Source organism: Onychostruthus taczanowskii, unplaced genomic scaffold, assembly GCF_017590055.1.
Source record: "Onychostruthus taczanowskii isolate IOZ18803 unplaced genomic scaffold, ASM1759005v1 scaffold96, whole genome shotgun sequence".
In the NCBI taxonomy this organism is placed as follows: domain Eukaryota; kingdom Metazoa; phylum Chordata; class Aves; order Passeriformes; family Passeridae; genus Onychostruthus; species Onychostruthus taczanowskii.
The window spans coordinates 464,235-492,104 of NW_024507657.1; the positions used below are offsets into that span (position 1 = coordinate 464,235).

Consider the following 27,870-nt stretch of genomic DNA (forward strand, 5'->3'; position numbering starts at 1 on the left):
TAATGTTACTGAATACACAATCTGTGTAATCTAGCCAAGGTACACCTTTTATACATTTAAGCTTGTCTAGACAGCATCTTCTAAAATTCCACCAACACCTATTTCTTCAAGATACATATATAGTACTGCTCATGAGCTGTGACACAACCACCATTTCTAATCACAGTAAAGGAAGAGAAATTCGTGGAATGAATTCAGTATTCCTGAAAAGATATGCAAAAAGTTTTAGAGCACATCTTCATAGACCATGGCAAGCATCTGAGAGGAGATGACACTTTAAAAAAAACCACTAGTACATATCTGTGAATTCCAAATTGACTACAACTGGACTAGAGCTAAATAGGTAAAGTAACCCCATTAACAAAACACACAGATTGGTTCTGCAGAAGGATTTAATTGAGCAGTAGGGGCAAAACCCAGAACTGAAAATGCCTATGAAATTCTGTATGTATGGTAACAGCTTAACCAGTCTTGGTGAGGTTTTAGGAGAAAGCATTGATCATCTGGAAGCATTGGTATCCTCTTCCATTTCTGGACATTCAAATCTACTTTGTTCTTTTCAGCAGTGGACATCTTCATTACTTATCACACTGCATGTTCAATTTTACATAAGCTGAACCTCAAAATACACAGAAGTATTTCCCAAATGTCAATACTGCTTTTATTTAAAATTAGCTCCTTTTTTGCTAATAATTAACATTTTTACAAGCCAGGTTAGACAAACTGCTCCTGATGATCTCCAATTATAAAGAAGCTCTATAATACTGATTACTATGTAATTTTAAGAAATGCTCTAGGACCTGCACATTTGTTATTCTCTTATGCAAGTTCTCAATTTACACAAGCTTTCATTTCCAAGTTTCTATCATTGTTATATTTATTTTTTTCTGCATTTCATTTTGTGATTTTTAAAATGAAACTGTTCAGCCCATATTCATGGTGGGAATAGATTCTGGACAGGAACTAGCATTTATATCTGCACCTCTATTAGATACTGCTTTTTGCCAGCAAGTTACAAAGTAAGCTTGTCAATTTCCTTTCATTCTGTGCTGCTGAAATATTAATAAAATGTTAAGATAGACCTAACCAATGTCTTGAAGAATTTTGTCTACCCCAAGTCACTGACATACTTGTACATATGCACTGATTCTCCTACACTTTCAATTCCAGAATTATTTTAACTCCTGAAATCCAGGCAGCCCTCCAACTGGTTCCACAGCATTCTGAAGAGACATGACTATACATAAACCTATTTTACTCTGTTCTTATAATGAAATAACTGATATTGTGAAGGTATAGGGAAGGAAAAACATGAAATGGTAAAGAGTATGATCTGAAGCATTAAATGGGTAGAACTGACTGATATTCATTCTCAAAATACATGTGTTACTATTACTGGTTAGGTACTTTCATATGTGGAATCAACTGTATGTAAAAATTGTGGAGTAATGCCATGAACAACTTAATCATCTGGAATCATCCAAGCTATAAACCTAGAAATAAACCGAAGTCCATTATTTGTAAAATGGACCAACAGCTCTGTAATTATACACAACTGTTAATATATGAAGTTAGTAAGATTAAGTTGCTGTTACTCAGAAGGGGCTGTGCTAAGTTTTCATGCTAGTAAAAACCACCAAGATATTTCCACACAAAACTCTTAAAAAATAAGGAGCTGCAGGTTAATTTCAATAGTATCATACTACCATTAACAGAAACATACACAGGAAAATGTAGTGGTTTGGGACTTGTACTTTTTTTCATTACTGAGTACTTCACAAAGAAAACACATGGGAGTGGCTGAGATAATATATAAAGTTTAAAAGGATACAGTACAAAACTTTAACTAAAATAACCATCTTCTTTCCTCTACTTCTTACCATTAGTCTCCTCATTCTTTCTTTCTCAATTCTCTCAGTTTCTTTTTTCTGCTCACGTTCAGTGTTGGCATGCCAAGTTGCCACAGCTTTAGAAAGTTTCTGAATTTTCCCAGCGACTGACCGATGGTACTCTTTAAAATCTTTAGCATGCTGCAATATGCTATTCAGGTATTCCTAGAAAGAGAATCAAGTTAGTGCAGGCACTCTGACCTAGCAAGGATCTGAAATCAGGAATGTAGGAGTTCTGATCTTACAGTCTTCAACTACTTATCACAGCACTTGGAGTTTTTTTAATTAGAAAACTCCAAAGGCAAATAAAATACGTAAATAGAACATCTGCACAGCAAAGCAAGGTGCATTTCTGTCATGGGGCAAACACCTAATAAGTCAAAATACCTGGTGCTTCTGCCTACGCTTCCTCTCCTGTTCTATCTTCTGCTGTTTTTCAAGCTTTTCTGTCATACGAGCCTCTCTTAAAGTCTGCCGTTTGCTTCGTTTGTAGGCTTTGGAGTTCAGTGCTGTCTCCAGTGTCGTGTCACGACGCATACAGGCTACTACCTCTTGTCTTAACTACCAGAGGAGGGAGGGGGGAAAAGACAAACACTCAAAAAAATATAATAGCTCTTAATAAAACAACTCTAAACACTGTTCTGGCAGAGTAGAAAAGTAAACAGTCTCCTCTTCCCTTTTCATTGTAATTCTGAAAAATACAGCATTGATACAGTTGCAACAGCTACATCTGTTACCCTAAACAGAACTTTAACCTTCAGAATGGTCAAAAGCATGAATTACTTTTAACCATAATTTCTTCCCTCTTTACAGGACACTGTAATAACCATCCTGTTTCAGCAAAAGGGGCCAGTCAAGATGTTACACCATCAAAACAAAACGCAAATGAACTACATACATAACACATTTTCTACTGCTGGACCTGAACATAACTGACAATTCGTTTCACTGCCAACTGTACAGAAGACAGGTGGGAGAGGCAAACCTTAAGAGCTTGGAACAGTACTGCCACAGTCCCAGCAGTAGAGCAGGGAGAGCCTGCTGCTTTTCATCTGACCTTTGACAAAACTTCATTACAAAGGAGTGCCAAGGGTAGAAAGGAAGGAAGACTTGGACACCATGGCACAACTCCTGCCAAGGCTTTTGTCAGGAAGTATTTTGCTTGACCTGCCAAATCACATCTTTGTTCTTCCAAACTAGCTGCAAAAGCCAATGGCAAGAGGCCCGTAACAGTCTGGCAGTTTGATGCCTTTTCTGAAACTAATTTGCAGATACAGACATTCAACATTCAACTTTTATTTTATGTATGATCCTGTTGTGTTTCATTTTCAAATTCTACAGCATAGTGGAAATACCAAAAACAAACCACAGAGAAATACCACACAAAACACCAACACACAACTTTTATTAAAACAAGGGGAGTAGGGGACTTGTGGAAATACAAAGTATGTCCAGAATGAGGTATTTGTTCAGAAGGTCTGTGCTGAAAATCAGCTTGCAGTCTGTTCAGAACTTATTTTGTGTTTGTACCGATGTCATGCACATTTCAAAAGACACAGTTCTATGGTCACATTCTACACTGGAAGATAAAGCAAGGAACAAAAGTAACCCCTGCACATTTTTATTAACAAAATAAAAAAAATTTTAAAAGTCTAACATTTCCGTGACTTGTTTGTTGGTTATGTCAGCTCTCATGCACGACCTGCTTACACTTTGCACTAACCCAAAATCTCTTTCCAGTTTACTCTTTGCTGCATGAACATATTTGCCTGTGACTGTTATGAAAATTTTCCTTAAGTAAATGGCATTACCTGGCGTTGGAAATTCAGTAACCTAAGTGCCTTCAACTCCACTGTAGCTTTGGTCCGCAGATCAGGGGGCAGAGAACCAGGCAAGTTCTCCAGTTCCTGGATTCTGTGAGCAATTCGAGCTTGAAGTCTACAAAACCAGAAAACTTGGTAAGACACCACAAGAAATCTGTAAGGCATTGCTAAAATGATATAGTAAAAATAATCAGTTTAACTCAGGCATTTACTTGTCTTTTTCTGTTTTTTTCTGAACTAAGAGGATTTTGCAGAGTTGACACTGGCTATATTTTTCCACTTTGAAAATAAATTATCAAGTGATCAAAATGTCCCTTGGCTTTTCTTTTCAATTAGAACTACATATGTGAAAATAAACTTGGGAATTCTATTTTACACATACTATTCAGGATTCTGCTTTCAAGCTTCTTTGATGGGTATTATTTTTATGCAGTGTAGTCAGTATTGACATAGACCATACTTGCCTTATTTTCTGGAATTCTATTTCATTATTTTATTGACAAAGAAAGTTTGTTTATGAAGTATTCACAGCTATATAGCTGCTACTGCAAATCAAATTCTACTTCACTCTTCCTTTAGAAGCTCATTTTGTATTCATTTGGACATTCAAGAGAGAGAGAGGAGAGAGAGACAGAGACAGAGAGAGAGAGAGAGAGAGGGAGAGAGAGAGGGCTAATAGACAGAGCTTGATTTTCTGATTTTAACATTATCAGTAGAATTCTAAAGTTCCTGGAACAACAAACAGGATGGAATGCTGCATTACTGCAGAAGACTATACTGGTATCTTTAAGAGAGTAAAAAAGTGAAGCAGAAATAGGTAAGTAATGTTTGTTGTACAGGCTGAAAAGCAAATCAAGAAGAGTTATTTCTTAACTAGAAAAAGTTTCATTAAAAGCTGAAAATACTTGCTTCAGTCCAAAAAAGTTTATTATTCCTGCCGAAAAAGTCTTCATTCAGAAAATGACACTGCCTTATTTTGCTATTTCCAGTTTATATACCACACTAAAAAAAGCTCACATTTTGCATAACTGGGCACTCCAGTTAGTAAGAAGATATTTTAGCTCACCTAACGATATAAAATCTTCAGAATAAAGCGATTTCTTGGAGACATGTACTAGCTAGTGTACATTCCTACAAGAAAGCAGCCAAGCTGTTCTAAATCATAAAATCATATGCTCTACCTGTTGCTTACCCACACATGGATGCAATCCTGCATCACAACAATTATTTTTAATTCTTTTTCACTTCCCAAATAGCTGCAGTGTGTCTTCTGAAACTATCACCTACAAAACCCCAGTTACAGCCAAACCCCAGTTTCCCTGACTTTAATGAAACCTTAAGGGAGCAGTCACAACCTTTCCAAACCTTTCTTTTGACTTGTGAACTTATTAAAGCATCTGAATATCGAATATATTTTCAATTTCTTTTTACATTCTTGCTAGCAATGAACGTTTCTTCTCTTACTATACATGCGGACGAGTTAAATCTAGGTTCTCCCTAACATATTTTATGGTTTTAGATAACTAACACTAAGAGTCACTTCCAAACAAACATGAAGTGAAATGCTGACTTCTTAGTTCTGTCAGAATTGGGTTTTTTCTTTCACTTCAGGTATAAAACATATAAAAGTGCTTGCTGTCATAAAAGTTCACACAGTAGAGGTTCAAGCGATCGCCAAAGGTGGGTTAGTCTCTGTATTTCTATCATCAAAATTTTTAAGTAAAATCCAAACATCCATGTTTCTTGAGATATGTCTAAACATAATCAAAACTCAGTGTGCTTACTACGTACCAACATCACATTATGCAGTCTCCTCCCATATAATATCCATTTCACTGCTAACAATTTTTTTTCAACTTGAGCTTATTAAAAATCCAGATCAGAAATGAATGCACATGAAATTTTACTGTTGAACTATACAGCAGATGAGTATATCCAGGATAACTTTTTCTTTAACTATTTTCCTTCAACTATTTTCCTTCCTATGTTGAAATTCACTGAGTTATAAACAATGACAGTTCAAGGCTTTGGCAGGTGATTGCCCTTCCTTTAACAAACCAGTCAGAGGGAAGGAATAGAAACAAAAACATCAGTACTTCTAAGTCAATAGAGATATTAATCAGAAAACTCTTACTGTAACTCAGATCAGTTCTCTATTTAAAAAATGTCAAGAAAAACAGAAAGAATAAAGAAAATGACAACCAGTTAGGTTACCTATGAACAAAAAAAAAAAGTTTTGAGGTTTAATTTCATATTTTCCTACAAGTACTATTTCTATGTATTGTCTATGGTACTAACAGAGTAACGGTAATAATGTTTTCTTCAGCAGTCAGTAGGATTTTTTAAAGAATTCAAACTCAAGTGAATGGAACAACTGGTTGAGCTATCTCTAATCACTGCCACCTTCTAGTCTTTAAAGGACGCGACCATGTTTTGCTGTACTGCTGTTATTTTCATGGAACAATGCTAACAGCTGTAAGGTAAAGAGAATCCAAGGAAAACAGTTTCCTAGATCTTTTTACAATCACTTGAAGTATATAATCTCACCATTTAAAGGATGTAATAAATTAATCTTTGCAGTTCAGCCATCTACCTTCATGCAGAAAGCGGCCACTGAATGTATGTAGAGATCTCCCTGCACAGTAAGTGATGCACACCCATACCTCAATAACTTGGGTCAGCAGCAGAGCACACAGTTGTACAATCAAACCTGTCTGGCACGGATGTCAGGCAGTAAAGAAGATACCTAAGAAAATACTTTGCAGATAACGGAAAGAAACCATGTACCATCTGCAGGAGATTTCCAAGTGTACTATTTTTTAATGTGCAATGAGAATGAGGGTGGAAAAAGCCTTTCAACATAAAACAACTTTAAATTATAGGATTATCTTTAAGACATGAATACCTATTCAATGAGATTCAAAAGCAGTACTTTATTTTGAAGAAAGCTTTAAGGAGAGTTTTATATAAATGTGTATTGGATTTGCATGGCTAGGTATTGCTAGCAGGAGGGCTACAGTACTGACTTTTGTGATAAGCTGTCAGAAGTTTTCCTATGTCCAGCAGAGCCAATGCCAGCCACACCCAGGACAGAGCCCTCCACTGCTCAAGGCTGAGCTGATCAAAAATGGTGGTAATGCCACTGTGATAGCAGATTTAAGAAGCAGGGGGGCGGGGGCGGAACCTTACTGGGCAGATGTAATTGTGGCTACAGGAAGGCAGTGTGAGAACCTGTGAGAGGAACAACTCTGCAGACACAAAGATCAGTGGAGAAGGAGGGGCCGCAGGCAGCAAAGCTGAGATTCTGCCGCAGCCCATGGTGAGGCAGCTGTGCCACTGCGGAGGACCACAGGGATGCAGAGATCCACCTGGAATTCAAACGGTTTTCAAGATATAATGCTCCTTTATTAAAAGGGTTTAGTGTGAGATCTCAAGAGCCAACTGTTTCATAAAGCTTTCACTAACCTCAGTGTTTTCAGGATAACGATGTTTATTTTGGCTTTTTTCTGTTCCGTTTTTATTAAGAAATTGTGAAGACACATTTCTGAATTAAACTTGCCTATATTAAAGCTAAATCTAGCACCATTCAAACCACAGAAGCTGTGAAACTGCTTTTTTCAAAACTTTTGTCTGATGTTACTTACAGTTTTGACTAACGAAAAGATTTCCAGGAGTTCTACATATTCTGGATCTCAAAGCAAAATTAAACACCGGTAATGTTCAACATTAAAAAGGTTTGGATCTTACACCTCTGTTCTAAGATAAAAAATCCCATAAAATATAAAATTCTTCTGCTGGAGAATCCCTATCAAACTTTCATCTCACTCTGCCAAGAACATCAGTGTATTTAGATTCTAACATATTGGATCTGTAATTGGTTCTCTATGTAATTAAAAGCATCAGCTGTATTTTTTGCCACTCCTCACTTTCCTCTGTTTATGAACATTAAGACATAACAGCTTGGCACAAACAGTGAAGTACAGCAGGGCTGAAAACACAGGAAGAGTAACAATTTGAGGTTAATTGATGCAGAAAACGTTGCATCATACCGGCCATATGATTCTTGGTTGAAGTTAGTGCTACAATTCTTCTGTCAGAATAACTGTGAAACCATAAAATGGTGTGTTCTACAAGCTTCTGACAAAGATGCTAGAAAATAGCGATTGCTCATGCTGAAAGAGATACAGCCATTCAGTCCTAGGGTATATACATAAGACTGAAGAATGACGACACAAACGCACTGATAGAATTAGTTAAGCAATATCTGACACAAAAAGTAACAGCTTTTCTATAATCAAGGCCCAAATTCTGGGCATGGCATCACATCCAAAAGCACTTCATGGTGTTTTACCTTCATAAAGCAAAAGTTGTTAAACCAGTGTTCTGTGAGATCACCATCCCTCTTGGCTACCTTCCTCTACAAACCCTAAGTAACAATGCATGATGCACCATTAAACCAAAACAGGTAATACTCTGAGTGCAATTACTTTCCTCTGACTGATAATCATCACGAACATATTTTAGGTGCATGTCAAAATCCTGCCTGGCAGACTCTCAAGGTCAGTTATTAAATAACCTTGATGCTTTGAAGAGGAGAGAAGTCTCTTTCTAACTCCAAAAGGAATGTTCTACCCTATACTTTGTAACGAATATGCTTCATCACCTAAACAGAACACTCAGGAGGCAATTTTTGAAATTGGTACACTTTTTTCTAATCTTGCCTGTGACTTTCTTATGCTCTTCACTCTTTGGTAGTCCAGACAAATCTATCATATTCATAAAATGTGGTTTTGCTGTGCTTACTAATTCTTCAGCCTTTTGGCTGTCTCTGTTCTCTTCTAACCTTCCTTTGTTCATAATACTGAAAACCTTGGGCAAAAAATTGGTTTCTCTTTAAACTTAAATGGTTTCCAGTGATACCGCCAGTATGCATCACTAGTTCATCACTTAGGGTAGAATTAAATAATTGTTGGGTTTGATATTTGTGTACTTCTTGGTAATACAGCCTTTTTCTGGAAACTTTGTTTACACCATTACCACTACAGTAGCTGATTGCAATGAGTTCCAGTTAAGGATGTGAAAAACAAGAATCATTTTAATCTTGTTATTCACTCTTACCTATATTCACGTTCTTGGAGTATTTCAACAGGATCCAGTCCTTGTGGCTTCTGGATAGGGCTGATGCGGTTCTGCTTCTGCTGCAGCTGGACAATGGGTGAAGGTTGTCCAGGTGGGGGCTGTGGTACAGAGGGCCCAGGCATGGTGGCAGCAGGCTGGGCGGCAGCAGGAGCAGGAGAAGGCCTCCCACTAGGGGCTGGCGCTGGAAGCTTTTGTTGTGTACTGGAGACGCCCATATCTGGGGCTTGGCCTGAAACATGAACAGTACTGATTCATAACATGAAATATGGCAAGCAGGAAGAAAATCAAGATGGCTTTCTGAAGACAAGACATTAAGGTAAGGTAAACATTCAAGATCACCAGAAAAGGAACACTAGACTACACACTGTTTTTTGAAACACACATACTAAAATGCAAGTACATTGCAAGAAATGGCTAAAAGAAAAACACAACACATGAAATTTTATGATGAATATAATTTCTTTTGCTATTTCTGTGGACTTTTCATTCTAGTATTACCAGAAATGAAACAGCTGTAGAACTGACTTCCTCCAAATGCAAGACCTCATTCTGCCTCTTGTTCACTATACTTGCAGTTAGAAGAAAGCATCTAACCACAACCTGACAATAAGCAGAACTAGGTCCAATTTCAGATCTCTACCGTAACTTGATAACCGTATGAAAATTTTTACAACTGCATTTAGAAATACCTGCCAGATATAAATAGCTTTTGTTTCACTATGATCTCCTATTAACTTTATTTATTTCAAATACCAGGAACTCAATTATTCCAATCACTTTGAAAAGCAACACCTCAGTTAACATGAAAATAGTACCTGTCATTTACAGTCACTGAAGGTCACAGACTTTAGAATTTTATTATGACAAGTTACCCATGCATTCAGATGTTCACAAATTCACTATTAACAGATATTGTTAAAATAAAGATGCCACTTAATTGTCTCAAGAGTCATAATCACTTAAGCTAGAGAAAACAACTTCAAAGTACACCTGCAATCTTGTAATCAACCTTAATTCAAACCAACATCCTGAAATATACAGAGATCATCATTTGTAATTCACACATCTGCATCGAACTCCAGAAAAGGAACTTGAGCACAAGCTGTAGATTCTGTACGCAGCTACACTGCATTTCAGCTTATAAGAATGAAAAAAAGCAAGCCCATCAAAATCCTCTGTGCAAACCTCAGTTCTCAGCGAATCTGGGAAGTTGAATTACTGTGCAATAAATGACAAATATATGTGAAGACATGGGGAAAAAAGCTGCAGTGTTCGATTTCAAAGACTGCACTGATCCTTCAAAGCAATTTGATTCCAAAACAACAAAACATACAGAAGGAAACAGTGTAATTCTATCATGATTTGAAAACTTTTGTTTACAGTAGCAAAGGTGAAAGACAAGCTTGCTCCAATTAAGCATACTCAGAACATAACTTATTAAATTTTATGCATGTTCCTCAGAAAACGTACAGTTTTCATTCTGATTGCAAAAAGGTGCTTCATGTTCAGTCTAAAAGCTGCAGTAATTTCATGTGGGTCTCTTACAAATCAATGAAAGGTTAAGATTCTCCTTGATTAAAATCTTAAGACACAGTAGAGGTCACTATTTTTCCTGTACAACTTTTTACCATTCCTTTTTACTTTTCCCCACATCTTTTTTCCACTATACCTTCAGTCCACGTTTTAGGGGTAATGGCAGTTGTATGTCCAGGCATCCCCGGTGCAGCCCCTGGTCCAGCAGCAGTGCCACTCATGGCATGTAATCCAATACCTGCAATTTGACAGAGGAAAAAAAATTTGCTGAAATGCAAACTATTTCCAAGATTCAAAAATCATTGTTTTCTAGTATGGTAGACTATTCAGGCAAGTAGTACTTTTTTTCATTAAGGATTTAAGTGTTTTTTATTGTTAATACATATATCTAAAACCATGTTGCATGAAAAAACCCAACTTAATTGGTAGCAAAGCCATATCCACCAAAATGAAGTGAACAGTTACATTATAAAACCTAAGAAACAGTATCTGAACCCTTGATTTTAACACCAACTCAGTAATGGAAGTGTTCAGAAACTAACAGGTTCAGGGTATTTAATATAAGAGTTTTCTTAGGACCAAAATGTGCTTGCTTACCTCACTGCAACATCACCATTGTGAGAAAAAAGTAAGCACACTTCCTTTTTCTTATGTTTTGCACTTAACAGCACACTATATGTGGTTTATTTTCAACAACCTAAATAATCATTCAACTCAATCCAAATTATTTACTTTCCTGCATAACGACAAGAGACTGAAAATTCACCGTAAGAAAAACAAGGGGAATTGCTATGAGTAAAGTACAATTAACATTAAAAAACTGTCAAGCATACCAGGACAGACACAGTACTACACAGTGAAATAACTTCTATTTCAGTTATTAGTATTCTATTTTGACAATATCCTATTAGTAACAGATGTGCTTTATGCACTTGCTCAGACTTAATACAGTCCCAAATTACAGCCCTGCACAGCACCCATTTCTTAATACATCACAGGTAGAACTTTGATAATTACCTGAGCAATGACTCTTACCAAAGATTCACTTACCAGACTGCCTGTTGAAGGCACTGGGAGGCTGCTGCTGTTGAATGCCAGGCAGGGTTCTCTTGCCCTGGACAGCAAGCTGGAGGTTTTCTGGTAGGGGCTGACCCCTAGCCAGCATTTTGTATGCTAGAATCTGAGCCCGCAGCTGATGCAGCTGGGCAGGGCTGAAAGGGGAAGGCCCTCTGTTAGGCTGACTCATAACTTGTGGGTCTCCTGCTATAATGGGACCTGGCTGGCTGGGAGTCATCTGAGGTGGTGTTGGACCTCCTCCAGACATTGGACTGGACACATGCTCCGGTGCTCCTAGTGGAGATGGGTGTGGAGACATATAACCTAGAACAGGTAGAAGAATCAGAAAGTTACCACTCTGCTAGTTAAACCTGAATTTCATCCAAATTTTTAACAGTACATAAAGTATAAAAGTGTCTCTCTCAGGTTTGGATAGCTGTAGCACTTTCTGCAGAGACAAAAGTGCAATCCAAAGTTCCCCAGGATATCAAGATAGCCTCAGGAACTCTTCTTTGAGAAGAACTACAGTTATTTAGGCCAATAATTCCTAAACATAACAACTACCTGCATATTTGGAGTAAGACAAACTAAAACATGAAATACAATAGAGAAGCCTGGGGATATAGTGTTATTTACTAGAACTATGGAAAAATGTTTCTTTGTAGAACATATGCAGTGAAGTACACCCAGTTTATAGCTTAATAGTATAAGTTTATTTTGAGGCACACACATCACGGAATATCCCTTCACTTCTACAGGCCCTCTTTGCCAACACTCACGAACATACAGAAGTAGAAATAAATTGTACTCACTTTCCATACAACTACTCTTTAGTTCATACAGATTATAAAGGTTTGAGCCAAAGTATGTTCAATACCTTTTGCCATCTGAATGCTCAACAACTTGGAACATCAACTGCAAGCACAAAAATCACCATCTGAAGAAGCTGCTGAAGACTATGTCAAGAGCAACCACAGTTCTGAAATGAACAGTGCTTGGATCTTATTACACCACTTGAAAATGCAGTGGTTTTAATTCTAAATATTAATTACACCTATAACATATTTTCTTGAGCTCCAAAAAGCACAACAGCTAGTTTTTGAGGATTTTATCCACCAAGAGTGAAAAAGAGACTTTGATCTGGTACTGTGGAACACAAATAATCTTCTCACAAATTGGAAAAGTCTAAAACAAATTCATAAAAATCTAAAAATCTTCTGGCTCATTTTCATATTCTATGTTCATAAGGCAAAGATCATAACTCCAAAGATCGTGGTACAGTTCATGATTCTGTGGCACGCAATCTACTCTTCTCCCAATTTTCCTGTCATTTTAAAGTGAAACTACATCTATTTCATCTATATGTAGTACAGCCCACAGAAGAAATTTTGCTTGCTCTTTAGCTCCACTGCTCTTACTGAACCTTCAGTAAAGGCAACATAGGCAAAACCTCAAAGTAGTCTCCACTTTTCATTCTCAACTCTGGGATGACAGGATTTGTAAGTCACTAGAACTTAAACCAGTGAAAAAATTAGAGTGCCAAAGAACTGAAATTTGTGCTCTACTTAAATAAAGGTTGTAAATGTATAAGACAGAAGAAAAAGAAGAAAGGATTTCAGTTCTCCCAAAAAAAAAAAAAAAAACAAACCAAAAAAAAACATAACACACAAAAAAAACACCAACAACAACAACCCAAAACAAAATGAGATAGAAGTACAGTGGGAAAATGGGGATTTGTGATAGGAAAAGACCAGACAAGACAGAAACAGACCAGGTTCAAACTAAAGAGGATAATGACAAGAAAAGAAGATGATTTTGGGAAGAATAAGAAAAGGGAGAAGTTCAAAGAAAAGGAAGAAAGGGACATTAGAAAGTTAGAACTACTGGAGCTATATACTAGTTCAATATATAAAAATTGTCTATACATGCCTTCTTGGTGATAAAATGTATGATAAATAATTCAAGTTTACTTCATTTATCCATAGTCTTCCACCAACTTAACTTATTATATCTTTATTATTTTATGAGAAGAGGGGAAGCTACAAATCCCTGTTGCTGAGCACACTGCTTAACAAAAATACCCATCATACCGCAAAAAACCAAAAAAAAAACATGCAACTTCATTTATACTTTTTATTATATTATTACTCATTTATACTATAAAGTGAAGTTTATTGCAATGCTTATCCATTATTACATTTCTAAATCTCAGGTTTTACTTTAAATGGCACCTAACTGGAATGACATTGTTTTCTGAACTGCTTTTGAAAAAATAGTTTCTGTCCCTCCTCAAGTTATACTGCCCAAGTTATAAATTCCTAAATGACTGATAGATTTCAGACTCAAAATCCTGAAATGCATCTGGACTACGAAGTTTAGTACAGTGGTCTAAGATGTTGAGTATTTGTTTTCAGTACTGACAGTTCAAGCTGCCAAGTCTGTGACTAAGTTTTGCAAAGAGTTTTCAAAAGCCAACATTTTTTGATCTTTCCAATTCCAAATATTTATTACTTATAGATTCTCTCTTCCTCCAAATCCTCTGCATTAGCATTTTTAACAACGGAAAACTGTGCTTGACAAGAAGAATTAAATCAAAATTTCTGTAAGGTCAGGAAAGAACAAAATCCTTCCAAACTTTTTGTAAAAATGCTAAAATGTGGCATTTACACAATTCAAATTTTGTGATGCTATATGAAAATCTTTCTTTGAAGTGTGAAAACTTTCATTTTATGACAGTGACAAAAGATACAGCCACAAGCCTCTCCTAATAAAGTATTTATACTACTTTTTTCCTATCTTATTACACATAGACTCCAACACAGATAAGCACGCACATGACAACATCCCCTAAAATTGAGTTTACCCACCATGAAAGGACAGTTGTGAACAACACAGAGAATACCAGGAAAGGGTGGCTGAACAACCCTGTCTGTAATTTTAAACTGTGGTAATTTCTAAGCTTTATCAAGTTTCTCCAGATTTTGTCTAACTGAGTTCTGAAAACCTCAAATGACGGTGACCCCTAATCACTCTGATGCTGAATTTCCTTTCCCCTAAGTCCCATCAGAATTTCACTTACGCAATTTGTAAACATTACTTCTCTGCTTTTACTGTGCATCTTTGAACAGAGTCCTGTCTGTCTTTCCCATAATTCTTCAATGGATCATAGAAGAGGCTGCATCAGAAACCCTTCTCAAGTTCTCCTAACTGTATGCATAATCAGAAACATATTTAATCCCACTTTGGTATCAACTTGTTCAGCAAAAATACAACACAGCACATCATAATCAACATATATTCTTTACAGTATTAACATTGGAAGAAATCCTAGTTCTAACACTTCTCCAAGTTCTACTGAAGGGCAGTGTGTACACAATGTTTCTGCTTTAACTGCTCTTTGTTTCACTTCAGATAACAGAAACAATAACATCTTTCTTTTCTGTTTTAAAGCTGAAAAATCAGAGTGCTAAAAATTTAGACCCTTTTTCTGCCGCTTTTAATGCTATAATGAAATGGAAAGAACACCTACAAATGAATTCAAAAACCTAGTAAAGATACAGAAGGAATCAAAGTTTTAGCAGTCCAAACACTAGAATGTTCAACAGAGGTTTTGAACTGCCACTAAAATTTAGTAAGTTAAATAATGAAAGTGTCTGAAGAACATATAGGTCACATCTTTATGCTAAAACCAACAGCAAAGGTATATTTGTACTTAAGAATGTGACTGTAAGAAAAATTTTAGATTTGGAAGATATAGACAGGATTGAAGAAATATAGCTATGTAACTCACTGAACTATCACTTCAATCATTAATTGAAGTTAGTTTAAGAAACAAAAAAAAAGAATCAGGTACATCTCCACAACACACCGTACAAAAGCACAGTGTTTTGGAACACAGTGGAAAGTATGTCCATGTCAGATTGAGGCTACTTTCCTAAACTTTCCTAAGGCAAGCAAAACATAAAATTTCCCTCTCAGTAGTGTGGCCAGGGTGAACACCAGTTCTTGTGAAACTGAAAAAAGAAGGAGATGATGTGTGCAACTAATTTAAAACTAGGACTGCAGAAATAAAATTGTTGAGAGGTCTTACACTGGCAGGCAGATGAATAAGGTGGCAGGTCTTTTCTCATCTAAAGTCTGAATGAATTTAGAAAAGGAAGTGCAACTAATTTAAGAACAGTAGGGACAATGAACATTACCTGTGAAGTATTAGTGATTTCTAGAAGTTAAAAAATGGTGTGTCTTTTTAAGTTCAACAAATACTGCACGACTAATAAAAAGTAATATAGATCAAATCCCAGCATTCCAAATTCCTTCAGCCCCCATGTTTCCACTTATAAACAACAAGAAAAGACATCCAAACAATTCAAACTGGCCTGTATTTCACTGCTGTATCACAGTAATTTCATTTAATTTTTACAAATCACATAAAACCACATAAATTGTTTATTCCAGTCCATTTACATACTTTTATTCTTTCTTTTATAATACAAGTATTTTATTTTATATAAGTAATTGGCTTGTCTTTCCAATTTCTATCCAATCCCCTTCAAAAGTCAATTCGAACCATGATTTTGATATGTTGGATAACTGTTTAAGAGCTTAACAATTTACAGGAAATTTCATACTCCTCATATAAATAGTGAAGAATTCACCACAGTACACTCACAGTGCCAGAAGACAGTTTCTAACCAAAGTCAAAATCAGCAACATGTAGTAAGCTTACTATTTAAACAGTTAAATATGAAGCTTGAGCAATGTCTTTTCCACTCATTTAACCTGTTAGCATAAAAACAAATGCATTAAGACTAAACAGGGACATCACTGTACCTAAGTTCAAGATAAGTGAATCTGTCACCAAAACTAGCCAGGAATGTTACCTTTTCTCCAATTTGGTAGTAAGACTGGAAGGAGCAATTGCTGAAGAGAAAGACACCAACTCGTATTTTCCCCCATATATTTCAGACTTCTGAAAATCATCCTACTGCAGAACCCAATAAAAATGTGATGATCTGTCTGAGCTAGTAAAACATTCTTTCTGCGTGACTCACATCTCACTGAGCACCAGTAAAAAAATAAATGCAGAAACTAAATAATAAAGCTGCATACCTTAACTTAGTAATTGTAGGTTAAAAAAAATGCAAAAATCTCAGAACAGTAATTACCATATAACCAGTGAATAGGCACTTAAGTAAAATAACACAGTTCTTGCAGATTTAGCTTTCAAATGTTTCTGACTTGCTCATCATTCATTTCACCTCAGAAAAGGATAGTTAATTATTTCTTAACCTAAGAATCATTACTTCTAAAATTCTGTATCAACTCTCTCTTGTTCATTCACAACAGTATGCTTGATTTACATAACTGTATCTACAACTGCATGTGCAGTTGCCTATTTACTTCTAATTTATCACCCACATTTTTAAGCATATATTTTATTTAAAAAATCTTGATTTTTTACTTAAATACAAGCTTTTACAAGACTTCCCTCTTTTACAAAATTACTAAAAAGAACTAGAAGGACTACTATTGGAACATCTGACATTTAAGTGAAATCTCATTTTGTGATCACTTCCCACTGTAAACTGCATACAGAAAGACAACAGCCTACGCATTCATCAGAACTAGCCCACCAACTATTCCATTTCTAAGTACTGAAGCATTTTATGAAGACTAATCCACTTTGCCATTGTCAAAAAATTTAAGGACATTGTTTCCCACTCTAGCTTACCAGTCCTTCTTAGAATCTTGAAGCCTGTGAACAGGTAGATTTCTGTCAATAGGGGACCATTACAGCTACAATAGTCTACCTAATTTTTCCAAAACAGCCCAGGGACTCTTGACCTCTAAACAAACATCTCCCTTTGGTCTATAGGACAGATGACAAGGACATCCAGTGCTGATTTAGCTTTTGTATGATACAAAACCTATCACAAGTACTTGGGAATCCTTGTTCCAAAGCCTAAATATCTTCATTAAGTAAGATACAGCTATTTAAACACATTTTGAATTCAAACAGTTTGCAGGTAGATTTGCAGGTACCAAAATATACTGCTGTTTTTTTGGTTTTTTGTTTTTTTTTCTTTAAAGGCCCCATCAATTACGAACCGTTTTACTGTCTGGGAATGTGCAGACTAATCAAGTATTCTTTTAATTGTCTTCTCAGATAAATTTAAAAATGGAGCTTAACGTTCTCTAGGATAAAACAAACACACTCTTCTCAGCAGTACAGACTGCTTTTTATGATACAGTTTATCCTACTACACAGCAAACTATTTTGCTCCTAGACATACATTGTTCTTGGCTGTGCTAAAATCTACACTAGAAAAGTAAGTACATTCTTCTGAGATTCTGATCAGTCTTTGTAACCAATTCATTTATTATTCACTGCTAAACCTCTGTGTTATATATAATTTTTATCTGTACTGACTTCAATCTTTTTTCCAGATCACAAATACCTTAAACAGCACTAAACCAAAACAGACATCTGAAAGACTAGGAAAATCCACAACTGGATGATCATTCTGTAGCTATAATTAAGTTTATAATCTGTCATTTAATTATCATAATACATGTAATGCAGATTATATTGATTTTATTTAGTGATATCTTTGTCTTAAATCACAGTATCATACAGTAAGAAGCCAAGAAATTTTTATCACTCTACCAGGCAGACAAGGTTGTGTCTATCATCATGCTACTGGCTTGAACAATGCACAGAGAAGCCCCATACGTGGGCTAAAATAGTTTTTCCTGACAAGTGTACAAATACTGTATCACACCTGCTGACATTTTAATGAAGGAATTTAGCTTATGATCGCCACAAAAAATGACAGACTAGTTTGACTAGTATATATAAATAATATAATACTATCATATTTACATAATATATAATAGTAAATTTATCAGCCTAAAGGCTGACTTTCTGCAATACAGATGGACTTGGACAAGCTCAAGAAGTGTGACAACGTGAACTTCATGAGGTTTAACAAGTCCAAGTGCAAGGTTCTGCACAAGGGTTGAGACAAATACCAGTATCAATACATACTGGGGAATGAAGGGGCTGAGAGCAGCCCTGCTGAGAAGGGCTTGGAGATACCAGTGGACAAGAAGCTTGACATGACCTGTCATTGTGTGGTCACAGCCCAGAGAGCCAAACGTGTCCTGGGCTGCATCCAAAGCAGCGGGGCCAGGGAGGGGATTCTCTGCTCTGCTGAGACCCCACCTGCAGTACTGCATCCAGCTCTGGGGTCACAGCACAGGAAGGACATGGACCTCCTGGAGAATGTCCAACAGGAAGCTACAAAGTTGATCAGAGTGATGGTCCAGCTCTCCTGTGAGGACAGGCTGAGAGAGTAGGGGCTGTTCCCCCTGAGAAAGGTAGGTTCCAGGGAGACCTTTTTGTGGCTTTTCAATGCTTGAAGGAGGCTTAAAAGAAAGCTGGAGAGAGACTTTTTAGAAGGACTGTAATCACAGGACAAGGAGGAATCGTTTTAGTCAATAAATTCAGACTAGATGCAAGGAAGACTTTTTTTAATGATAGTGGTGAAACTCTGGCCAGATTGCTCAGAACGGCTGGTAGATGCCCCATCCCTGGAAACATGCAGTCACTTTCAACCGGGCACTGAACAACCCTGAACAATAATGGGGCTCTGATCTAGTTGAATATGTCCCTGTTCACTGCAAAAGGGTTGGACAGAATGACTTTTAAAGGTCCTCATCCGACCCAAACCATACTATGTTTCTATGACTCTGTGATTTTTCCAGAAAACTGTTTTCGGTGGTCTGAATTACAGACAACATCACAAAGAACTAAAAGAGATTTACAACAAAATTTAATGACACATGGCCATTCTCCCTAAGCTTTCAAAATAATGGGGAAATCCCTTTCCTGGGGTTTTGGACTTATTCAGCTACTTTCCCTCAAATGCCCCCCAAAAATATCAATTAGTGGATACTTATCTACTTCAACTTGAGGACTACAAACAATAAGCCATGGAAAAACCAGACCTAGAACTAATGAGGAATCATTTCTACTTGACACTTATATTGTTAAAAATGGTACACAACCGTGTACTGTAAGCTCAACTATCAGACATCTACGAGGAAGTGAATGTTATAGTAAGTCTTGGTTTCTACCATACCAACTGAAGATTCTGTCAGGAATCAAGGATTCAAGAGCTACCAGGCATCCTTCCATGGATTCTCAGAGAAGTCATACTGTTCTTTTGCCATGAGTGTAGGCATGGGTAAACTCTCTTTAACCACGCTATATATTTCCACAAAATTTGTAAAAACACATGTGCTACTTTCTCTAATATCATGGGAAATCAGACAAAAAATATCTAATAACATGACAGGCTATCGAGGAACCTGGTTTTCTACCCTGGACCCCTACACTAATGGCAAAAACCTGGAAGTCTAGTAGATGGGACTTTGCTCAGCAGGTATCAGAACAGCATCAAGTGTCATCACCACTTTTTTGTGGAAAAGACAGTTGTGTAAGAACAAAAAAAAAAAAAAAGGAGACATGGAGGCAATGAAAGCTAAAACAGTCCTCTATAATGCCAAAGAAAGTATCTGGAATATTAGAACATCTGGAGATTTTTTTGACCACTTCTTTTAAAAGCCTGCTCGACATCATAGCTCTACTAATCTCTGTTTACGTTGTAATAGTTGCTGGCATACAAAAAAAAAGAGAGTAGGAATCTGTAGTCTCTATACTGACAAAGTTACTATTAATACAATCAATCATCTTTTTACAGTGCAAAATAACCTGGAAATCTGACCCGAGGCAGCACAGAAAAGGAGAAAACAACTCAGAAGCTACTTGTATTTGAAGCATTTGCAATCTATGCGCCTGTATTTTCAGTACATAATGTATGAATTGTCCCATCTTCACCTTTAGACCAAATTCTCTGTTCATTTCATCCCAAGAAAAAAAGTGTCCTCTAAATGCAAAGACAAGCAAAATCTCTCAGATGATCATGCTTACATTTTGTTGAAATGAACAAAAGGGGAAGTTTTACCTGATGAAGAACTTGTCTCTGCAAAGTCAGTTCTATTGTACTTAATTGATACTGAAAGGTTTAATGGAAAAACATTACTTTCTAATTATCTGGGTCCCAGACTGGGATTCAGCTGGCAAGTTACAGGCTAGAGTTTCAGTCACATACCACTGAAAAGCACAAAGAAGTTCAGGACCACCTCCTAATAGATGGTAGAGAGTATGTCAAACCCAGAGGCTAATAACATTCGGGATTCTTCAAAAGTCATTGTAAAATAATTAAGCATGCAATGTAGAAAGCTTTGTCTGCTGTTGAACTTATTAATAGTAGCAGGTGTTTCCAGTTAAACCTCCAAAATACCATGGTCATAGAATGCACATCCTTCTATGTTCCAACCTACAGGACACAAAGAAGGCATGTAGTGATGTGTTAAAAAGAGTTTCTGTCTTCTGGCATAAAAAACATTGGAAAGCACTTTGATCAGCACTTGATGACTATAAATCATATTAAAATGTATTTACATTTAAAGTAGCCACGTAAGGTAAGAAATAAGTTGGTGGGTTTTTTTTCTTTAAAGATGCAAACTGAAATCTGTGACATACTTGCCTCAGCCACAGACTTGAACCTCAGCTTTTCTCCAATACATGCCTAATGGATACTCTAGAAAGCAAAGGGATTCAGCTATTTGCCTTGCCCTGTTCAGCTGTTACAAACAAAGCTGAAGGGAAATAACTGGCAATCTGTTTTATAGAACTACAGACTCTTTGTGGAACAAGAGGCACCAAAATCATAGAGCATGCACAGTATGGATAAACCTTGGCTATGCTGGTCCATTGGACTCTGAGGTGGACCCATTCCAGGATGAGGAGGTCGCATACTCTTCATGGAGCCACAATGAACATCTTCAACCATTCCTTTTTCATGCAAGCCATCAATAGACTGTGAAAACAAAATAAGTATTTAGAGAGAGAAAGTATACAAATCCACTAAAAAAATATTAATGACTAACTCAAAATCTAAACAAATACGTAAAAAGAAAAAACTTCTTTCAGCAGTCATTCAAAATAAAAAAAAAAAAAAACAAAAAAACCAGGAACCTCTGCCCTGAAATCACACATTTAGGGAAGCATAGAATAACATTAGACTGCTTGTCCCCTGTTTCCTTTTTGTCTTTTTTTTCCTTATGGACTGTTTGGCAATGGCAGGGAGGCAAACTGTCCAAATACAAACACATAACCTGTATTGGCCTCATATTACAAAGCAGTGTAACACACACTAACTTACGAAAGTAGAGCCTGTGGCTTAAATTGAGTTATTTTTAGCCCAAACTTTGACCTTTCAGTCACTGCTTTACTGGAATGTCCCAACATTGTCGCTCTTCAAAAAGAAAGTGAAAACAAGGGAAAAGTAACACTGGAAGAAAGATGTCCCAAGAAACAATGAAGTTTTCCATGAAAGCCAAACTTATATCATATTCCTAACTATGGAAATGATTAAACTAACCAACTTCTAACTTAGAGCTCTGTAAGGCTTTGTATTAGGAAGGAAGAGACTGGCATCACTTACTTAGCCTCTCTCTACAGAAATACACGGCTCTGCCCCACACATGCATGCATGCACACTAAATGCTGCTCTTGTAAACCCTACTGTGAATAGAGACCTTGTGGTCTGTTTTATCTAAATGTACATCTATTTATTGAGAATTCTTTTTAAAAATAGACTAAAGATAACTTATTCCAGTGGAAAATGTAAGGAGTTAATTAAACAAGTGTGGAGGAAGCTACATCAGCTCACAGAAAAGAAGGGTCGCATTTCTTATTTTTGAGTAACTTGTTGTACATGACTAAATTTCAATAGAACTAAACAAAGGTCACCCTTTATATATAGAAAAAATAATTCTAAATTTTAATTCATAAACCCTTCACATAAACTTCTACTTTCAATTGAAATCATCAGATTTGACTGAAAACACCTTTAAACACGCAGAATTTGTTGTTGTTGTTGTTCAACATTTTTTAAGGATTTCACTATCATTTTTCCTTATCAGAAGTTTGGGTTAAAAGGAGGAACATTATAGAAAAGGAAAAATAAAATAGATTTTTCATGTTTCACCAAATCATTTAATTATCATGACAGTATAAAAATATTTGTGAAAAGAAATTATATCTGAAAAATACGTACTACTCAAGAAGCTATTTTTGAATAGAACAACTTGGGATATGGAGTAGAAATGTAGGCACAGATTACTGACACATTAAAAATAGTTCCACTTCATGAACCAAGTAAATCCCAGTGCCCTTTTCTGAGGCATGAAGATCCCTCCCTCTCTCTTCACCCCTTCTTAGAAAGACAGCCAGCACAGAAGAGAACTCTCACTTCACATTCTGTCTGCATGAGCTGACTATTACAGAAACCAAAACACCTATAAAGCTCTATACATTCTTATTTTGTCATGGTATGCGCTGGCTGCCATGGTATCTTTACGGCTACCAAGAGGAGGAGACTTGCTGGTAACTTGATCTGGTTTCCAGAACAGAAGACTCTAGCTGCACATTTGTGGCATACGTAACTGCAGGAATTACACTGCACTAATAGGTGGCAACCATGAAACCTCTGGTAACGCAAACAGCTCGGACAGGAGTAAGAAGGCACACAGCACGCATACATCAGAAGTACCAGCATAAAGAGCGTGGGGAAAGGAGCTGTCAGTTAAAAAAGAGCGGCAGAGACAAAAAAAAAGGAAGTATGTGGCCTTTGACAGAGGAAATTCAAAAATCAAACAGAAACAGGGAGGTAGTGACATGACTATACAAGAAAACTTAAATTCAAGGCATGCTTCTGTGGAGATAATTGATCAAAAGAACAGATTTTTGTAAAAAAAAAGTATTATTAAAAAAACACAGACACAAAAACAAGTGTAGCAAATTGAAATGCTTCAAGTCTAATGGAAGGGAGACTACACATATAGCAAGAAAGGGGTTTGCATCTGTGTATTTGCTTATGCGGTAAAAAAACTGAAAACTAAATTCATTAGAACTCCTAAATCAGCTTTTTACTAGCAAAAATACAAAAGATGAAGATGGCATAAACTTCTGTGCAGTCAAAATTAATTTTAATGATTATGCAATTGCTAATGTATGCAGAGACTGGTACGTCCAAAAATGTATTTCATACACAAGGAGCCCTACTGGCTATGAGAAAACCATATACAATAGGAAACACAATTCAGCAGAGGACAGCAGTGGACTACAAGAACTGAGTAATAGTTATTTTTAGTAACTTTTCTAAATCACTGTATAGTTACAGAGCTAGAGGATAACTCTAAATCTATGCAACAGGTTAAAAATTACAGAGGGTATCCAAACACAGTGTAATTTCTGTAAATTCTTCAGTCCTCTATCAGTTATTAAAGCTATCTTCCACAAAGACATAGTTGGGACAAGTAACCTGTATTACCAATAAAGTGCTACTATTACACTGGGGTACTCTTTATGTTTTAGTCTACTAATACGACAGAACAGAAGGGAAACAGGAAGTTGAGACATATTCAACTTAAGAGTAGAAATTACAATTTTGATTGGTCCCCATAACTAAGGAAATAAGTACTGAACTAGCAAAATAAACAATACTTCTAGAAACAGAATGAGGGGTCAACTTCAACTGTAGGCTACCACATGCCTATAAACTTGGCAGACTTACTAATGTCTAATGCATAAGAAAAATTTTACCTACAGTGCTTTTACTCTGCATTTAACAACTAAGGTCTTCTCACAGATGCATCACAGTTTGACCTATTTTCAGGTAAACTGTGACATTAGTGTCTGGTTTGTTTTTTTTTGTTTTAATGCACCATCTTAAAAAAGTCATCAAGCAAAAATACCTCCAGCCTTAAAATCAAAGACTGAGTACCAGACTATTTTTCTTGTAGACCATATAGCTTCTAAAACAACAATTACACAAGGCAAACAGCAACGTGCTGTCATGTAACTGCCACATAACTACACAGCATAATTGAATGCATCCCTGATGGACAGCCAGTCTAACTGTAGTTTTTGCAGGAGAAATTAGTAATTTTTGGCCATCAGTTCCATTAATCTCTAAAAAAATCACCAAATCACCATTTTACATTAAGTTCTCTGTTGATTTTTCAAGGCTGGCAATACTTCCTTTCTTTTCTACTAATGTAAACACAAAGAAAAAAAAAAAAAAGCAGGGAACATGCCTACTGATGTTGCATGCTGTTGCTTCCAGGACCATGACAGAACTACTTTGATTCTCAGAATGTCTAGTGTGCATAGATCTGTTACCCAATAATATCTGAAATGGGAAACCATTTGCATTCTCTTTTAATGGAACATCTGAATGAACAATTAACATATTTAGTAAAAACCACTGTATTTCTGAAGAATTTTTTCTCTCCCTCAAATTTTATCTCACTCACCAAAACCAGTAATATTCCCCATGACACCATTCTAATTATTCCACAGTCAGCAATCATTTACAGTACACCCCATTACAAATTCACGAAAAGATTATGCAACAGTTACAATTAAATGGAAGAGAAAATAAACCAAGAGCTCATAGTACTTCATTCATCCCCTCAAGTGAGCACCATTCAACTTAACAAGCTACAATGCTGTCATAACCAGAAGTTAAGCAGCTCAAATCATGCAGTCCAGCTAGTGCATAAGATAACAGAAGGCTGTATCACAGCATCATAGAATGGCTTGAGATGAAAGGAACCTCAAAGATCATCAAGTTCCAAACTCCTTGCAGTGGCAGTCTCTAGACCAGGCTGCTCCAAGTCCCATCCAAAATCACCTTGAACACTTCCAGTGAAGGGATATCAACAGCTACTGCAGGCAACCTGTTCTAATGCCTCACTACGTTCACAAGAAAGAGTTTCTTCCTAACATCTAATTTAAACCTCCTGTCTTTCAGTTGGAAACCATTACCCCTTTTACCTGTTCTTGTAAAAAGTCTTCCTACATCTTCTTTGCAGACTCCCTCCACATACTGGAAGGCTGCAATGAGGTCACTTCAAAGCCTTCTCTTCTCTAGGCTGAACAAACCCAGTTCTCTCTTTCCTAACAGGCGAAGGTGCTCCATCCCTCTATCAGCTTGGTGGCCTCCTCTGGACTCACTCCACCAGGTCCATGTCATCCCTGTGCTGTGACCCCAGAGCTGCAGCACTGCAGATCAGATCTTACCAGAGCAGAGCAGAGGAGCAGAATCCCCTCCCTGGCCCTGCTGCCCACACTGCTTTGGCTGCAGCCCAGGACACGTTTGGCTTTCTGGGGAGTGAGTGTCCATGGCTGGGTCAGCTCCAGCCTCTCACCCAGCAGCACCCCGAGCCCTTCTCAGGAGGGCTGCTCACCATCTTTTCATCCTCAGCCAGGGCTGATAACAGGAGCTGCCCCAACCCAGATGCAGTACCTTGCAGCACCTTGTGAAAACACTTAAGATACCCATGGACCCACTTCACAAGCTTGTCCAGGTCTCTCTAGATGGCATCCTAACCTTCAGACATTGTCTGCATCACTCAGGTTGGTATCATCTGCAAATCTGCTCAGTCCCCTTGCCTATGTCATTAATGATGACATTAAGTAACATTGGTCCCAATACAGACCCCTGAAAAACACCACTCGGCACTGGTGTCCATCAGGACTCTGAGCCACTGACCACTACCATCTTGGTGTGACTGTCCAACCATTTTCTTATCCATCTAACAGTCCACTCATCAAAACCATCTCACTCCAATCTAGAAAGGAGTGTTGTAGGGGACTGTGTCAAAGGCTTTATCAATTCAGACTAAAACCATGTAACCTCGATCTGCCCCAGAGGAGCTTTTATGTGCATGCACAAGGAAAGTAACATTAGGGGAAGGAAGGTAGCAACACTTTCTTTTAACATCTTTCATCTTCCAAGTATTTCTTCCACACGATTCTCTGAGGCTGTTACAGTTTGTCCATTTAGCAGTATCCCTGACAGACTTCTTAAGTATTCCCTCTTAAACATAACTGTGATGCATCCAGGATACACTTCTGTAAAATCAGGACCTGTATTTTGCTAAAAATTTAGTTGATAGTCCTTCAGAAACCAGCAAGAAATGCAGTTAATTTATTGCTTCTGTCAAAACTGTGCTGTGTAAACTAACAGTAAATTTTCCCATGAAAAGGTCTTCTGGTTACTAAGTGAATATACAATCTTTAATTTTCATAATAACAGTTCTTAAGTAAACATACTTTAGAAATTATGATTTATTTATATAAATTTGTTTCAATCAGTGTTTTAGCTCCTTTAGCTTTTTTTAAGCTTTCTGCATTGTATTATCATTTGTAAGCTAGTCATACAGAATGAAGTTGTTTCACTTAAGCACATGAATTTTAAAAAGGAAGAGCTACATGCCAGTACATACATGAGTATCCCAGAAAGCAACTGTGTAACTGGGACACTTCTGGTGAACCCCCCATTTTTACTGCATTTCATTAAAAAATAGTGTTATGCCATAACATGGCTTGAAAGTCAAGTTATTTTATACAGCACTAAGCCAAAAGAAAATGTTTATTTGGTCCAGCTGCAGCTGGCTGACCAGTTTTTTTAATTTACTGAACAACAATCCAGTAAGATTTGCAAAATAATCTAGAGGCAAACCTCTACAGCATTTCTTAGACCTTTCCAACAGTTATTCCAAATATACTATTTCTGGAGTTGCACGGAAAAACAGACCCAAAACCTCATCTAGACTGAAAATTAAGTAAGATTTTATTTCATTTCTTCTTTTTTTCACCTGTATCAGCTCAATAGACCCATTTTCTTGGTTAATCGCACACATGTGAAGACATGCTGAAACCTCTTAAGTAGAAACCTAAGAGACAACAGCAAGCCTGCTGCTAGTAAAACAGAGATTTGTGAAATTACAGTCTTTATTCCATTATCAGAATCAAGGTATAGAAAAGCTAGAGTAATTTACTGTAACTATAATGAATGATCAACTTTGAACCGGATATCCAGACTTTGTGGTGCATTTTTCAAAGTATTTCAATGCCACCTCAATGGGAGAATTTCTGCTCTGGCTCACAGAACCTTGCGAGATGCTCTCTGAAGTCCCCAAAAGAATGTTGTGGGATGGCATTTGTTGGTTTTTTTCTAACTATACCATAGCACTGATTGCCTGATATAACAGTATAACAGGACATATCATAAACATAATGTGTAAAGCATTCAGCTATTCTATGGAAAATTCCTGGTGCCACTTTCTTCTTCTACAGGTACAAGAAAAATCAAAAGGAATGAAGGACATTAGAACCCTGGCTATGAAAACTGGTGACAGAGCTCTGAAAAGCTGGGCTGTAACTGACCCCACAAACAAAAAAATGCCAACTGCAAATGTCTAATCTGGCTAACAGCTAAATCAAATAC

The 27,870-nt window shown here is 36.9% G+C and overlaps 1 protein-coding gene across 5 annotated transcripts in view; it reads right to left on the bottom strand.

Annotated features, from left to right (window-relative positions):
* Positions 1-27,870, bottom strand: part of SMARCA2 (SWI/SNF related, matrix associated, actin dependent regulator of chromatin, subfamily a, member 2) — a 118,862-nt gene that overhangs the window by 76,373 nt on the left and 14,619 nt on the right. For all 5 annotated transcript variants that reach the window (XM_041426898.1, XM_041426894.1, XM_041426897.1 and 2 more), the window contains 7 exons: positions 21,264-21,387; positions 11,435-11,764; positions 10,521-10,622; positions 8,831-9,080; positions 3,701-3,827; positions 2,277-2,450; positions 1,881-2,054 (listed from right to left, as the gene is read on the bottom strand). In XM_041426898.1, the coding sequence (XP_041282832.1) occupies positions 1,881-2,054; positions 2,277-2,450; positions 3,701-3,827; positions 8,831-9,080; positions 10,521-10,622; positions 11,435-11,764; positions 21,264-21,360 (1,254 nt within the window). In that variant the 5' untranslated portion in view covers positions 21,361-21,387. The remainder of the gene's footprint in view (positions 1-1,880; positions 2,055-2,276; positions 2,451-3,700; positions 3,828-8,830; positions 9,081-10,520; positions 10,623-11,434; positions 11,765-21,263; positions 21,388-27,870) is intronic.